Source organism: Gallus gallus, chromosome 1 (assembly GCF_016699485.2).
Source record: "Gallus gallus isolate bGalGal1 chromosome 1, bGalGal1.mat.broiler.GRCg7b, whole genome shotgun sequence".
Classification (NCBI taxonomy): domain Eukaryota; kingdom Metazoa; phylum Chordata; class Aves; order Galliformes; family Phasianidae; genus Gallus; species Gallus gallus.
In genome coordinates this window covers 26,921,049-26,937,614 of record NC_052532.1, presented here as the reverse complement: position 1 = coordinate 26,937,614, position 16,566 = coordinate 26,921,049, and the positions used below count along the sequence as shown (strand labels likewise).

The 16,566-nt window shown below is 40.8% G+C and overlaps 1 protein-coding gene across 5 annotated transcripts in view; it reads right to left on the bottom strand.

Moving 5' to 3' along the window:
- The window catches only part of BMT2 (base methyltransferase of 25S rRNA 2 homolog), a 33,868-nt gene extending 17,302 nt beyond the window's left edge, over positions 1-16,566 (bottom strand). Inside the window, exons 1-2 of one of the 5 annotated variants that reach the window (NM_001030734.2) lie at positions 16,366-16,566; positions 4,252-4,393 (exon numbers count right to left, since the gene is read on the bottom strand). In NM_001030734.2, coding sequence (NP_001025905.1) covers positions 4,252-4,393; positions 16,366-16,531 — 308 coding nt within the window. In that variant the 5' untranslated portion in view covers positions 16,532-16,566. Of the gene's footprint in view, positions 1-4,251; positions 4,394-4,517; positions 4,630-5,716; positions 10,317-15,909 lie in introns of those variants that run through there. The other 4 variants (XM_046937829.1, XM_046937831.1, XM_046937833.1 and 1 more) reach the window with 4 other exon arrangements.

The following is a 16,566-nucleotide window of genomic DNA, read 5'->3' as shown; positions in this document are numbered from 1 at the left end:
GTTTGTAGGCTCCCTACAAACGCTTTTCTAAGGGACTGACAAATAACCAATTAGTTCCTAGCCTGTGTCTGTATAGTTGATAGTATATAGTACAGTTAATACCATTGTTAATTTCAGTCCAACCCTTAGAATGTAAATTTTTCCTTGCTTGGTCTCATTTGCAAATTTAATAAACAGACTGTATTCTAGTAGATTGCTAATGAAAATATTAATTAGTAACAGATTCAGGGACAGACTTACAGAGCCCTTTCTCAGTAAAACAAATATATAAGATAAGCTTCTAACATCCATTCTCTGCTTTTTTCTCCAAACAGTTCTACACTCCCCTAACAGTAAACTGACCAAGACCATACTTCTTCAGTGTACTGGAAACTCTCTGAAGGCTTTTTTTAAAAAAAGCAAGTTTAGATAATGTTTTGCCACAATAGCTATTTCAAGCTGGTTAGAACTGCAGATTCTGTTTTTTCATTATATAAAAAAAAAAAAGAACAGCCAAGTCAACACAAGTTGTAACACTGATGCAAAAGCAACAGAAAGAAGCAAATCAGCTGGTCTAGCTTATTTTGTTCTAACTAGAACCAGAACAGGCTGGCATTCATTGTCCATACAAAGGTTCACCAGGCTACCTACGCCAGCAACAATGAGAAGTTAGGACAACTAGAGTAAACAATCTTATCCAGCCCACTTTGGTTTAAGCTCTGCGTTGAAATAGAAATTACATGAAACAGGTGTACATTTCCAAACATCACTTGCGACTCTGCATTCAATTTTCTGAAAATATAAACAAAAGAAAGGGAAAGACAGCTGAGCGTGGTCCAGGCTATCTACAACACCACTGAGGTTTAACTAAACCGCATCTGGAAGGGAACAAGGCTTTAAGTCCTCTCTTCCCATGCTAAAAATTGTATCCTACTGCCCTGAAACAAAAATTAAACACTCTGTACAACATGGCATATGGTCAACAGCACAGTCTGCCACTTAGAGCTTTAGCTTTAATGTTTTCTAGAATCTGCACGTGTGTCATCTAAATAAAAAAGTAATGAAGTAAAAGAGAAGGTTTTTTTCATCTGTTTTAAGAATTAACATCACGAGATCTGTTTTCCCAGTATGTTCAACTAAATAGCAAGATACACCTTTTCACAAGGAGAACTCTGCAGGAAACTTACTCTCGACCCTGAAAATAAGTAATTCCATATTCTCTGATTTACTTTACTGGGTGCTTGGTTATGCAAGAATACAAGAAAAAATGAGAGATCAAAAAAGTCTTTTTTTCCCCAGCTAGTATCACGTCTTAAAAGATCTTCCATAAAAGGAAAACAAAAGTCTGACCTATCCTTTCTTCAACACAGATACACAAGTGGTTCCCAAGTATTTCCAGCATTCCACCCTCAAATGAAACTTCATTTAACACATCAGCTACCTTCCTGCTGCCATGGTGACACTCAGTTAAAGCACTCAACAAAAGCTTTCAATGAAGTTTCACACAAGTGAAGTTCTCTTGCATGCAATTAAGCAGCTAGACACAAGGAGGAGTAAGGACAATGGGGCCTGCCATCTGTGTGGCACACCTCCTGGCTGTTGACAAGGAACAAAGAAAATGCAGAAGACAAAGTTGATCTGCAGTGTTCTCATATTTAGCCATTCAGGCCTCCGTTTCCACAAAAGGAAGAAGTAACCTTTTTTTTTTTTATATATATTTTTAACTGATGAGAATCTCCTGGCCTCTGAATGTTGCAGGCAGAAAAGATCTGCACTTGAAGCTTCACACTGAGCGCATTTTAGTGTCTTCTATCAGGTGGATTCTATTCTGTGCATGAGGTCATGCTCCCAGCCCCAAATTGGATATTTATTTGTTTACTCTGTAAATCTTGCAGGAACTAATATAAAACCACCCCACCTCAAAAAAAAAAAAAAAAAAAAAAAAAACACCCAACAAACAAACAATGAGAGAGCCAATAAACCTCAGTACACAGGACTGTTGCCAACATGGAACATTATCCAGGGAACAAAACAAGCCTGCCACAAGCTAAGGGAATTCTATACTATTTAGCTGAAATTGCTTTTAAAAAAATAAAAAAGACAACTTTTTTTTTTCCCAATGAAATTTCTCATAGCAATTAACAATCAAGTTGTAAAAAATATCAAGCAGTGTTCCCTGGGAATCAGTCTAGTAAAATTAGTATTTGCATAGATAACAAGAACATGAGAACAGTCACTACTTCTCTTAACTGCTCTGCAAATGATGACAAGTTGGACAGAAAAAGATGTAAGAAGACCCAGTATTAGAATTCGGTATAATTTAAGGGAGTATAACTTAGAAAAAGAGAAGTACGAAGGTCAAAGTTTGCACAGAAGTAATGAATAGCACAAATACCTAGCAACTGAGAAAACCTGTAAAAAAACTGGCAGTTGTGGATCACAAGTGAGCATAAATCAAAGGCACATCAACACAAAACAAACAAACAAAGAAAACAATAAACAGAAACCCACCCAACAAGGTCAACTGCATAACAAGAGTTTATTACAATCTCAACAGTTATTTTTTCCACTTTATTCATCTCTGACAAGGCCAGTGTAGCACTTCATCCAGTTTTGAGTACAGTTTTTTCAAACTGATTCACCTCTTCTGCAAGTGGCACAAGGTTACACAAAACATGCCCAAGAAAGGGCCTGTAAGAAACACTTAACAACGCTTACTTAAGCTAAAGAATCAACTGGGAGCTGTCTTGGGCAGAGCAATCACAAAACAGTAGAGTTCTCAATCCCTAGATATAAGTCCGTGACATTGGTGAAGTCAGGAAAAGGGTCAGCAAAACTGCTATCTTGGACTTCTGCAGGCAGACTTTGAACTGTTCAGGACACTGGTAGGGAGGGTCCCTTGGGAGTCAGTTCTGAAGGCTGACAGTATCCTGGCTTTTATCAGAAACAGTGCAGCCAGCAGAAGCAGGGAGGTGATCATCCCCCTGTACTCAGCTCTGGTAAGGCTGCACCCTGAATGCTGTGCTCGGTTTTGGGCCTTTCACTACAAGAAAGACATCAAGGCTTTATAGAATGTCCAGAGAAAGGCAACAAAGCTTGTGCATGGTCTGCAGCACAAGTATTATAGAGAGTAGTTGAGGGAACTGGTACTGTTTAGTCTGAAGAAGAGGAGACTCAATTGAGACCTTACTGCTCTCTACAGCTGCCTAAAAGGAGGTTGTGGTGAGGCTGGGGTCAGCCTCTTCTCTCGCATAATGAGCGATAGGACTAGAGGGAACAGCCTCAAGTTGCGCTTGGGGAGGTTCAGGTTGAATACTGAGAAGACTTTCTTCTCAGAAAGAGCAGTTAGGCACTGGAACAGGTTGCCCAGGGAGGTAGTGGAGTCACCATCCCTGGAGGTGGTTAAGGAAAGGGCAGATGTAGTACTTCGGGCCATAGCTTAGTGGACAATATTGGTGGTAGGTGGATGCTTGGACATTTTAAAAACAGTCTAACAGATACCTACAAAGACTTTATTACATGTAGTTGGTATACTTCCTCAAGGTTGGATTGATTAAAAGAACTTTCATATCATGATGAGAAATTTGAAGTTTTTCTAAACGTCTGGATATGCAAAGACCTTACTCTTAGACTTACATCACCATCTTCCTCTGTCTAAAGACATCCCTACAGGCAGGATCGTGCATAAATTATTTTTGAGATAAGATTTCAACAGTATTTTATTTTATTCTGCTGTACAGGTTTTCACAGTATGCCTCAGATGCCAACTGTCTGCAGGAATCCTGAGTGACTAACACTTATCCTAATTTAGACCTCAGTTTCCTCAAGGATTGAAATAGTTTAGCTGAACTCAATCCAGGATTTTACTATTAGGGCATGCAAGAAGTTTAAAATCCACGTACTTACGTGTCAACATTACAAGTCAAATCCAAACCCTGTTCAGCTACACTCATTGCATTAGTTCAGTTTAGATTCAGACAAACGCATATAGCATTACTTCTTAAATTTACTTGCAGCTTCAGCACGTGAAGAAAGGGAAGTTGTTTGCTGAAGCTGCTTTAAAAAAAATAATCTAATTTTAGAAGAAACTACTTCATTATGGATTTACAGATTATAAGTTGGAACAGTAAGAAAGTATTTGTTTTAGGAACCAATACATCATTAACATTTTATAGAACAAATGTTAAAAATTAGCAGATAAAAAAAATCTGTATTATAAAGAATTACAAACAGAAACGTGCAACCACATCTTTCAAAGACATTAGGACTTACCTGCAACACCATTCAATTCGGCCTTCCCCTTCACAAGTTTTTGCCCAGTGATTATCTGCAAGGTTTTTCATTGCCACAGCATATTCACACAGAGTTTCCTCATCCTCACAGTGTTCACGCCAGATTTTATCAAAGTCTCCCACTGAGCAAAACAACAATAAAAAAAAAACACTGCACATTAGATAGAACGTGTCTCATTATCTCCATGGCAAAATCCCCATCTTCCAATTAAAGAAGTTACATAATGCTGTAAGAGATTACTTTACCTGCATTTAACAAAATGAGGTCCCCTTTCTCTAGTCAAACACAATACTTCATCAAGGCTTTGCAGAAGGGACTATCACATACTTGAGAAGCTAGCAATATTCTCAGTACACTGACTTTGTTTAACTTGTTCTGTGAAAGTAAAGTTACTGGGAAGTTCTGCTTTCAGGTTTCTGTGGACGGGTATTGAACATGACAAACATTTTTAGAAATGAAAGACTGAAAGGCCTCCTAGCTGCATTCATGTTAGCAGCAAGTACTCTGGATGATATTACACGGAAAAATGCTCAAATGAAAGTTTAATCAAGACTACAGACTTCTTTGGATAGACTGGAAAAGGAATTCAAGCCTTCACTGATATCTGCCTATGTAGTCAGTATCAATAAATCAACTTCTATGTGACAGTACTGAAGAATCAAACCAATTACAGTGGAAAAAAAAAATCAGACAAATCTGTCTGCCAATTTCCACTAAGCTTTATTTTCATGTTCCTCATCTCGCTAAAAAAGTCTTGCAGGTTAAATTCTAACACTTTTAAGTAATTAAACATGATGATTTTCCCACTTCTGTAGGGAAGTATCTACTTCTTCTAGCTTGCTTTACATAATGTACTGCCAAACAAAAACAAGGTGAATGCTAGAGGTGCAAACTACTACTCCTACTATGGTTTCTACAGCATGAAAACCTTTGGTATACTTCACTGAAGACTCTTCTGCCATAAGAAAGAAAGATGCATTACTCCCTGGTAGGATCTTCACTAATTCCTTTTGTGTTTCTTAATCACAAACGTGTGCACACATCTGGTATAGATTTATATACATCTGCAGGCTAGAGATTATGCATTGATTTTGTATGCTCACGTTGATACAGCTAACAGCAAGTTATTAAAAGCAAAGCTATGCTCTGAGATTTGACTCTGTCAACAAAATACTTAACAGCATGGTTTCAGAACCAGTCTTGTGGCCCCTTAATATGACAAAGAAATACTTACAAAGTGCATCAATCACAGCTGACTATAACATCTGCTAAAGCCTGAAAGTAGCTTATGGTATAACTTGTCCTTCTCATATCAGTAAGGTATTTCTAACTCATTCATGAGAATCCCTTTGATGTGCTTCATTTTAATTAGTAGTAACAGATTTCTTTCCATGGCAACTTTTTCTTTTTGCATGCGTGCAAAACAGTAATAATGGCTGCTTACCCCATCTGTCCTCCAGTTACAGCAAGACTGGGTACGAGAGACAGAAGACTTAGAAGACTTTAACCAGCGATCTAAGTTATTGCCTCTGTAAGCTTGGTTTAGGGATGTCACAACTATTTGCTTTTCAAAAATAATCATCTGCAATCATCAAAATGAGTCATGTTTCAATGAGGTGTTTACATTGCCTTGCATGAGACAGCAATCAGGATGGAAGGCCAGGGAGTGGACATGATACTATTTTAGTTTTAACACAACAAGGAAGCTAAGCAAGAAATCACGTATTCTGCTTGCTGTGAGACAAACACATGAGAAAGCTGTTAGACTGGACAAATAAGTGCAGTATTATATTTGAACAGTATCCTTTTGTACTTCCCAAGCGATCCAAGTTCAGGGAGACATGCTTTACACCAGAAGGCATAAGTATGGTCCCCAGCTGCCCACCAGCACAGGGCACGCCTGAGGAATGCACATTGGAGACAGCCCTGTTGGGGCTTCTGATGGAACTTAGGGCTCACTTTGCCAAAGCTGTCCAGAAAGCCTCATGTGGAAGTGATCACACAGGACACACCAAATTCTACTGATGAAAGAGAGCAAGAAATGGCATAGACAGTAACCTACCAGCAAAGAGGGCAAAATAAGCACAAGCTTTGCTTCCGTTTCTCACAACAGAAATGCTGAACCTATGCAGACTGTATAAAGACAGAAAGCACTAGCTAAGCTTAAAGTGTATTCTCAATAGCTATTTAACTGTGATGCAATTTAGATATAGTTTCATAGTTCTTCTGCCACACACTCTGAATGTTACTGCATGAGCCCCACAGCTGTAAAACACTTGACAGACATGCACTTGCTGGAATTTTGTTTGAGGAACATGCAGGCTAGATAGAAAGAAGTAAACAAGTAAACATTCAGAGAGAAAAATATCACCAATAAAAAAAATACCAGATTAGCACTGTTCTTCTTTCATTCATTTCACTTTGTTTGGTTTATTCCTAGTCAACAGTTCCATTTCCCAGTATCACTTTTTCTTAAAAATCCAGAAATAAAATGGATGGGGAAGAAAAGTGCAAAGATGAAGTACTTTTAGCCAACCCATCCTTTCTTACAGCGCAGCAGCAGTGCCTCCTGACACCAACTCCTTTAATCTCCTTCTGAGCAAAGCTGAGGATGTTCACCTTTCTGAGGGATGAATGAAGGGCAAAACAGTCCACAGATACTGAATCTGAAATTCAGATACACAGCAGCAGATCTGGAGCTATTTGCACCCCAGGATAAGAACTCTGAGTTACAACAAAATTGCCTATGGCAGTAACAGCTTTTTGGCACTGAGCTGAAAAGAAAAAAGGAACGACGCAGACCATTAGAAAAGACACACAGAGCAAAAATTAAAGAGAAAACAAACACAAAATAATTCCATCACACATCCTACACAAAGCCACTTCCACATGCACTTCTGGTTGGTTATCTTCTACCCAAACAGATCCAGAAGTACAGTAAACAGCAACATAGGACAGACATAGCCCAGTTTCTGTTTGAGGAACACCTCAACAGACACAGGAAAAAGGTGGATGAAAGCACAAGAGGACAGATTTCCACATGACCATGAGTGACGTAGGAAAGTTAAATATAAAACAATGCTTTCTTGTTCTAAGATGAGGAGGCATTCAGAAAAGCATAAAAGGGCAGCTTCAAAGCAAAGCAAAACAAAACAAAAAAAACCCCACAAAATGCATAATTAAGCTTAAAGTTCATGGAGCTTGGAAAACGAAGGGAAGAAAATTCATGAAAAACTTCAAAGATGCCACTTCTAATTCTGGAGTTCATAGGCCACGAAAAACACTGAAAGACACAATGGTAAGCAAGTGTGTGGTAATACCTGTGCAGCACTTCTCATAGTCTTGTCTAAGCACCTGCTGCTGACCCTCCGTCAGTGCTGGGTGTGATACAATGACCACTTGTCCGCCCTTTTCTCAAACAACTGCAGATAAAAGGTTTTCTTAAGAGACTGACGGAATTGCACAGCAACTTTCTATGAAGCATTTGAGGTCCAATTTCTCTTAAGCAAGAACCACGGCTGTGAGTTATTTTAGCATGTTTTCCACATTCCTCTCCAATGTGAGTTTAGAGAAAGCACAGACAAGGGCATTAGATAGCCATACAGGAACACGAAATCCAGAATCATGGTCCAATACTGTCCATGCCGAACATGCTCGTAATGGCTCCTATCTGTTGACAGACTCTCAGGGAGTGACTACAGGAGGTCTTGCAACTTCAACTGGTACCCAGAAAGCAGCAGAGCTGTGTACTCTATTTCACAAAGAATATGTTATAATCCACATACAGATACCGCGGTAACTCTAGTGCAGTTAAATATTTATTTGTGTAACCAAAGAGATAGTAAAACATGCAGAAAGGTTCCACAGCAAAGCCAATGCTTACTAAAGTAACATCTTCTGTTAGGCCATCACTAAGGCTGCAAATTAAATAAAATGTGTGGTAGCTAATCTGAAGGATTAAAACAAACTATACAGTCTTTGATCACATCTTAAAGTTAACATTTGGTTTTGTGCGTTCAGCTTTTCATGTCAAATTCTCATGACCACACCATCATATAAAGTTTAAGGCTCCCTGACAGCCTTACTATGAATGCACTTGAACATTATCTTTTATGCAATTTTAAACCCGTATTGGGTATTCACTCTTCAGAGACATCTCAGAACTCTACAGAGGAACCAGCTACGCTAAAATCCAACTTGAAAAATATCTTATTTATAAGACTGGCACACCACATAGGTGTGAAACACACACCTATCAAGTCATTACAGTCACATCGTTGATGGTTGGACTAGATGATCTTATAGGTCCTTTCCAACCTTGAGGTTCTATGATTCTATGAGATTCTATGATCATTTTAAAATTATTTAAAAGCCTGCTATCCTCTCTCTCCAAAACTGCCTAGAAAATACACTGCCTGCTCTTCACCTTGAAGGTTAACTACTTTAAAACCAAAAAACCAAACCTCTTTCTAACACGTCTACCAGTCAGTAGAGAAAGAACTGACCAACTCATAGGTTCTCCACAGCACATCATTTTCTACAACAAAACCAAAAATCCAGTGATATTTACTTAGAATACATGAATCCCTCAAAATAACTTCCACTAACGTTAATAGTGCACACAGAATAGTCAATCACACCACCAAACTCAACCACAGAGCAATCACCTGTCACTGAAACCTGCCTCAAAGAACAAGTTAGTCACGTAGATGTTATTTTTAAATGACCCTTATTGCAAGATAGTTTTAATTTTGGGGAACAGCAACAGACAGGTAACGTTAGCTGTTAAGTTCTGGCAGCTAAAGACATTTTTAGTACTGAAAAATTCTACCAACTCAGATGGAACACCCCTCATTCCACACTGTATTATAAGAACTAAAGGCCTCCAGTACAGCAGGAGAAGACCAAGGCTGGCAGTCTTGATGCCACACTAACTCCTCTCTCCAAAGGGTCTGCTTCCTAAAACAAAATCCTGCTTTCTTCCATCCTAGATTCATTGTTTGGTTTTGTTAAACTTTAGAAGATTATTCTTTAAAGAATGTTAAATACAACTGTCATTTGGGGTACATTAAATGAATAGGAAAATTAATAAGTCGTTCTTCGACTAAGACTTCCGACAGAACCTATCAAATCAAATGTATTTTAAACACTGTTTTTAAGTAAAAAAAAAAAAAAAACCGAACAGCTCAGCTTCACTAAAAATGGTATTTTTCATTTGAGCATTGGATAACAACTGATCTGATTCATTTTCCTTCAGCAAGTAATAAAACAGCTAAGTCACATGGAGTTAAGCGTACAACCTGCACCCAGGAGACAACTCTCGTCATTATGCTTTTCCTTAATTCCCTTGCTGCCAGATAGAGATGACTGCACTACCTCAAAACAAATGCAAGATACTTTGCCTGTCACCAAACTAGATCTAATATCCCTAAATTTATCTGGAACTATGCACTTAAGATTGAAGTAGATGCAATGTGGTATTAGATCATAATCTCCCTTACTCCCCAGAAGAAATACTTTGTTAGGACTCGAGGAAGACTGCAATTACACAGCTATTATGTTCTTTTGTAAGTTACAATTTTCCAAATTTAAAAGTAGCTGTAACAAAGAGAAGTCAAAATAAGGGTTTGAACTCCTGGCTACCTGCATGATAATACAAATTGGTAATGGCAAAAGATGAAAAGGGGGTGGGGACTGCATCTATTTGATGGCTCAATGCCTTCCTGAGCACACTTTAGGCTTCTATGGAAGAATAAAAAAAATAGCTTAACACACTGACTAACAATGAAAGAAACAAAAGTGACACGTTCATATTTGTCCAACTGTGTTACTAAAGCTCTGTGAATTGCTCACTGTTGAAAAGGAACCTATGCCCACATTTACAAGCACCCATGACAACTCTGGCTAACTTCAGCTGATGGGCTGCTAGCCATGGCTGTTGCTAGCAAGCAAGATCTTCCTGCTTTCCTTTTTGCTGTTGTTGATGCCAGTGCACTGTGGAATGAAAAAAATCCATCTCATTTTTAGCCTCCTAAGACTGCCTCTCACTTATTTGCTGGATGCAGTAAACAAGCCTCTACAACATGCCTATCAGTACACGGGGAAGGAAACCCTATGCTGTGTGCTGGGCTAAAGCAGAAATCAAATTCCTATGAATACTTTATGTGATAATATTTCTTTATTAACAGTAACCCGTCAGTTGAAATTCAGTTGCATTAATAGATATCTGGATGCTGTGGCAGTGATTAATTACACAAGGAATATTAGCTAACACTCTGCTATTTAAAACTCGCAGTGTATACAAGCCAAACCAGAGACCTACTAACATCTGTCTTACTGAAACAACACATGAAAGATGTTTGGTATTTCTGCTTCGCTGCTGACCAGTTTTACACGTCTGAATACAGAGTGCGAACTTCAACTTGGGCAAAGTTCAAGCAAATAAAGCCAATATTTCTGTCTTCTCTGACTAGTGTTTGCTTTACATTTCTTAGGATTCACCTGAAATGTCTCACAATAAAATCTTATTTTACAGTGCAAAAATATTGCAAGCCCATATATATATTTTTATACATATTCACACCCACGTACACTTATATATTAACATATATTGACATCTATATAGATACTTGACAAGGTCAGATATAGAAAGCTGCAATTGGTAAAAGTTGTACGTGTGAATCTAATATCTGCATCTTCACACTAAATAGACTTCCAGGATATGTTCCATTTGCTATTTAGGGTCAGCTTTCATCACCCTGAAGAATGATTAGTGTCTCCAATCCACCATGAATCACTTTAAGGACTGATGGCTGTCACACAGATGTGGGGAGCCCATTAGCAATGGTTGAAGCAATTACTGCCCCCAGGTGTTGACTGGCCCTCTCTCTTCCCCAAACCTGACTGAGGGACCGACTACATGCAGCACTTACCACCACCAATGAGATAAACACATTCACATGAAACTGATTTTGGAAGATTTGTGTAAACATGGGGACAAAAACCTGAAGCAGCTGAGGCAGAGGTACAGATTTCACCGTGCTGAACGTGCATCAGGAACATTGTTTTCCCTGCAAAAGCGATAAAAGGAGCTGAGAGGGAGGTCACATACAGCTGTTTGTTTGGTGGATTCAAGTCTGTGCTGTAGCCAGTGGGCATCCAAAACCTGTGGGCTAGCTAAATGGCACCAGTGATTTTATTAAATGCCCCCATCATCCTGTAAAATATTACGAGATTTCTAATAAAACTTTCACTCAAACTGTGGCATACAAGCTGTAAAGACAATGGTATTTTCCCACCTGCATCATAAAATAGCATCCATTTTTAATTTCTAATGAAATGGCACTTAGTTCATTGTTTGAAAATGTAATAAAAGTATCCCCAAATGTTTCTCTCTTCCAGCAAATTAATGCAAGTGGGGAAAGATGAATGGAGATCAGAGATCACGCTTTATGCATACATTTCTCCAGTAAATCAGTTTTAAGTTTTCATCAAAAAAAGGAGTAACAGCTGTTAACATATCATGTAGAGCTCAGTGACAGTTTTCCTGCCCTGTGAAAAATGTGAAACAGGAAACATTTCGAAATAGTGACATGGGAAGAATTTAAGCTTTCTCAAGGTTTTTTCATGAAAAACATGAGAGGAAAAGATCATAAAGCAACTGACTTCTACACAACACTTCTCACGTCAATGTCTCAACTACTTACATACTCAACGTCCTTACTATTGCACAACGTGGTTCTAAAAGACCTTCTGAGTTTTCTGTCAGCAAACAGTATCACTTTTTTATGATTCAGATATGAAGTACAGCATTAATACAACATCGGTGAGCACACGGCAAAATATTTCCTAAAACCCCTTTACAGATCCCTCAATGTTTTTCCACTTGTACTAAGCGTAGGGTTTCCAGGGAGAGGTAGGCCACTGCAAAACACCTTCCCAGACATATATATATAACTCCATAACTGAGGGTCATGCTGTACAGAAAATGTTTACTTGATAAATAGAGGTCTGCGTGACTACAAAAGGAATAGAAAGAAAATGTTGTCTCTGTATGAAGAAGGGATTTTTATACCACAGTAAAAATTAACCCTGCTTGGTTATTATAAGCAACTGGAAACAAACAAGCTAATATTACATTGCACATGCTCAATAGATCATGTTTGGTTCCTGATAAACCACTCAATCTGCTCTACCAAGCCTGTCTGTGAGGCCTGACAGGCATCACCACACTGCAACCAACACAGGGCTGCAGGTACCAGAAAGGTGCACACTGGAAAACCTTGCAAACTTTGGGTCACCTGTGGTACCAAGCAACAGAACCATGAGCAACTCTAATCCTCCCAACTGTCAGACTTTTCCAAATTTGGGTTTCAAACAAACTAACAACTAAATAACAACAACCCAAGCCCTAATTTTTGTACTTCCCAAGTGCTTACTTATGTCAAGTACTTGGAACTCCAGAGTTTCCTGTAAGCAAATAGCTAAGCACCTGAGAGCTGCTGTCTCAGCTTTTGGATTTCACTCCGGTGTGTGAAGTAATTAAGATTCAACTAATCCATTTGGATAGGAAACAGAAGCAGAACTCCAGACAAACACGTGGATTCTCTATGCTAATGAGACAGATTCCTAAGTGAACACCTTCCACCTCAGTGTGCTTGTTCTCACTTGAGAATGTTTTCTTTAGGCAGACAATGCTTAGAGGCTAACCCAAAGAACGACGTGTATTTTTAGGAACCACCAGACAGGTTCTGGCCGTGTCTATCACTGCCTTAAAGGAGTCTGACACAACTTTTTAATGATTAGCTAATTTAGTTGACACATTCGCTTAGCACAGAAAAGAATTTAAGCTGATCCATTTCAAACACGGTAAATGCTTGTCATAAATACACTGGCATGGACCATGACATCATATTGTCACAGTAAGATTCGGTTTCAACAGATTTCATAGGACAAGGGGAAATGGTTTTAAACTGAGACAGGGGAGGTTTAGGTTAGATATGAAGAGGAAGTTTTTCACTTAGAGGGCAGTGACGCACTGGAACAGGTTGCCCAAGGAGGTTGTGGATGCCCCATCCCTGAAAGCATTCAATGCCAGGCTGGATGTGGCTCTGGGCAGCCTGGTCTGGTGGTTGGCAACCCTGCACATAGCAGGGGGATTGAAACTACATGATCACTGTGGTCCTTTTCAACCCAGGCCATTCTATGACTCTATGATTTCAGGAGTTCGTGGCTTTTCATTATGAAAAGACTGCCTAGCCTTTGAGATGACGTGACGCTGACTGAACTTTCCTCTACTGATTCCTCAGAACTTGGGGAAAAAAAAAAACCAGTTGTGATGAATTGCTTGTTAAAAAATACTGCTTTTGCACTTGGACAAGTATGTGACTTCTTTAGAGAAGCGTTAGCTTGCAGTTTTGAAGCACGTTGCTGTAAGTTTTGCATCTTCCAAGAAAAGAAAGAGAGAACTATTGCGGTAAATAAAACCAGCAACTGTGCTGACCATAAGCAAGACAGGTGATAAACCGTCCTACCTTCTGGGACTGCCCATTACAATACAGGCCTTGCTAATAGCAGCAAGGCAAGTGAATTCTCAAAGAAATCAGCTATTAAAATCTAGGCAGTATCATTTCTACCAACAAACCTCTCTATGTCTCAAGGATGCATGTATCCTCCTTCAACACTTCTGGCATGGTAACTTACAATCGTATCACAATATCAGGTGCTTCCCTCCACCTATTCACCCTATGCAACATCGTTGTATATCCTTCAGAAAGATATTCAACATGCTTTTATTTTCCCTCCAACAAATTAGTACAGATAAAGCACCAAAGTCCACACAACAGCAATTCTAATACTGTTGGCTTACTTAGATGAAATGAAAATTAGCTGCATAGAACTCCAGTAAATGTGAGAAGCAGTATTAATTAAAACAACAACAAAAAACCCAATACAAGACTGGAATAATGCAAACAGCTCTGCTATTGCTCTGTACGGAGGCAGATGTACTGCACTGTGGAAGCAAGAGGCTTTACCTGCACGATGAAATATAAGTACATAACCAAGGATGAGTTTTGTTCGTTCATTTTTGGTGGGTTTTCTTTGTTTTTGACCTTGGCTTTTTCGCACACTCACTTCTAATTCAAATGTTACCAAGAGATTGCAGATTATTTAGTCATTTTTTTTACTTCCTTAGCAAACAGGCAGCTTTGATTCTGTCACAGTAATGTACTTGTCAAGCTCTGTATTACAATACAAGAAAGAGGAGAAGATGCTTCAGAGGTCAAGAGCATCCCAGGATCGTGGTTTGAGAATGATACTGAAGGAATTTCAGAAGGAAATTCTCACGTCTGCTTGAAGCAGAGAGGAATGTGAGGAGAAAGACTCAGAACTTCCTTCCACAAACGGAATCCTCAACTTGAAATAACCTAATGCATCAAGTACCGTTCCCATCAATCACAGGCAACTTGTATATTACTGACTAAGTACAAAACCCATGGATGCTTCCCTGCTGTGTAGATGTGATACGGTTAACTATTTGTTTTCTACACCCTCTCTATGAAAATATTCACAATGTTGCTAAATTAGAGTGATTAGAAAATTACTGTAAAGTTCTCAGTAACTTACAATTTACAGGACCTACAAAGTAAATCAAGGTATTACTTTTTCCTTCAACCTATGACAGTGAACTGAAGATAAAGCAACTTTGCATAACAACCTGCCCTCTGCTGAAAAGTATGCTTACACTGATTTCCATATAATTCAGGGTTCCATCTAAAGCAATTCAGTTGATACAGAGACTGCTCACATTTCTTGAAGTTAATAGTGCCAATGTTTGTCTTTTTTAATCTACATACGCTCCACACTAACAGAAATGTGACCTGCTGATAGCCAGATTCCTCTGCCAGGATCTGACTGTTTAAACACACTGTGTTCCTTCAACCAAACATCAGGCAAACACGGGAGATCCTTCCTTTGGCTTTGGCTCACGCTAAGGCCAAAACAAACAATGACTCTTGATCAGTGCCTCCATAGGTAGTTATCTGTGCCCATATCCCACAGACAGGCTGCTTGTGTGGGGATTCCAAGTCCAGAAAGCAGTTCAACCTTGTTTCTTTAACAAATGTGTCATGGGAAGACACGGAGGGGCTGCCAGAACTTGCGTTTAGAGTATCAAGAGTTCCGATTTTACTCGTGTCCTCCTGGAGGCACAGAAGCAGCTGTTTGCCAGGCCACCGAAGAGCTGTGGGCTCACTAATGGAATGAATGGATGATTTTTTTTGCTAATCTGTGTTAAACAGATCATTGCCATCAACCTGAGCAGCCCTGCCTGTGGCGGGGGGGGTTGGAGCTTGATGATCCTTGAGGTGCCTTCCAACCCAAGCCATCCTATGATTCTGTGAAAAGGCTACAAATTCCAGCCAGGAAAAAAAATAATAATCCTCAACTCTGGCACTTATGCTAAACCATTTCTGTCATGTTTTAAGCACTTCAGTACCACCCAGAAGAACCTCACACTGATGGCCAGCTAGATCTTTAAGAACACAAAGCGATCTATTTCACAAAGCTTGTCCCAACTCTTTCACTCAGTGCCCCGGCTGAAGAAAGGAGCAGATTAACAAAGCCTTCCCAGCTCACCGTCCATCTCTCCGACTCCCGACCCGCTCTCCTCATTCCCGCAGACCCCCGCAGTTCGGAGATGGATCCCCGTGGCGAAGCGTCTCCACGGAACCGCCGGCACCGAACGGCGCCGCTCACCTGCCCGCAGTCCATCGCCGGCGCAGCCCATCGGGAACCAGGAGCGCTCCCCCCGCCCCCCCGCGCATCCCAAGGACGGCGCTGCGGGAGGAGCGCCCCGCGGGGAGGGGTCCGCCGCCAACAGTCCCGGGAGACCCCCGCCACCCCCCGCCCGCAGCCGGAGCAGGAAGCGGCCGCGGAGCCGCTCCGAGCCGCCCCCCCCACCCCGTCACGCCCCCTTCGGCGGCGGCCTCGGCCCGGCCGTCCCGCGGCCCCCGCCGCTCCGCCGCCCGCGGAGGTGAACAGGGCGGCCCGGCCCGGGCGGCGCGGAGGGGGCGGCCCCCTCCCCGCGGTTACCTTCGCGGTACTTCTTGCGCAGCCGTCGGTGGACGCTCTTCACCACCCCCGAGAGCTTCTCCTGCTCCAGCTTCCGCTCCTGCTCCGGGGGCGGTGGGGGTGGGGGTGGCGGCGGAGAAGCGGCAGCCCCGCCGGGCCGAGGCCGGGACCGGGGAGCGGCCTCCATGGCGGTACCGCTGCTCCGCCGCGCGCAGCCCGGCC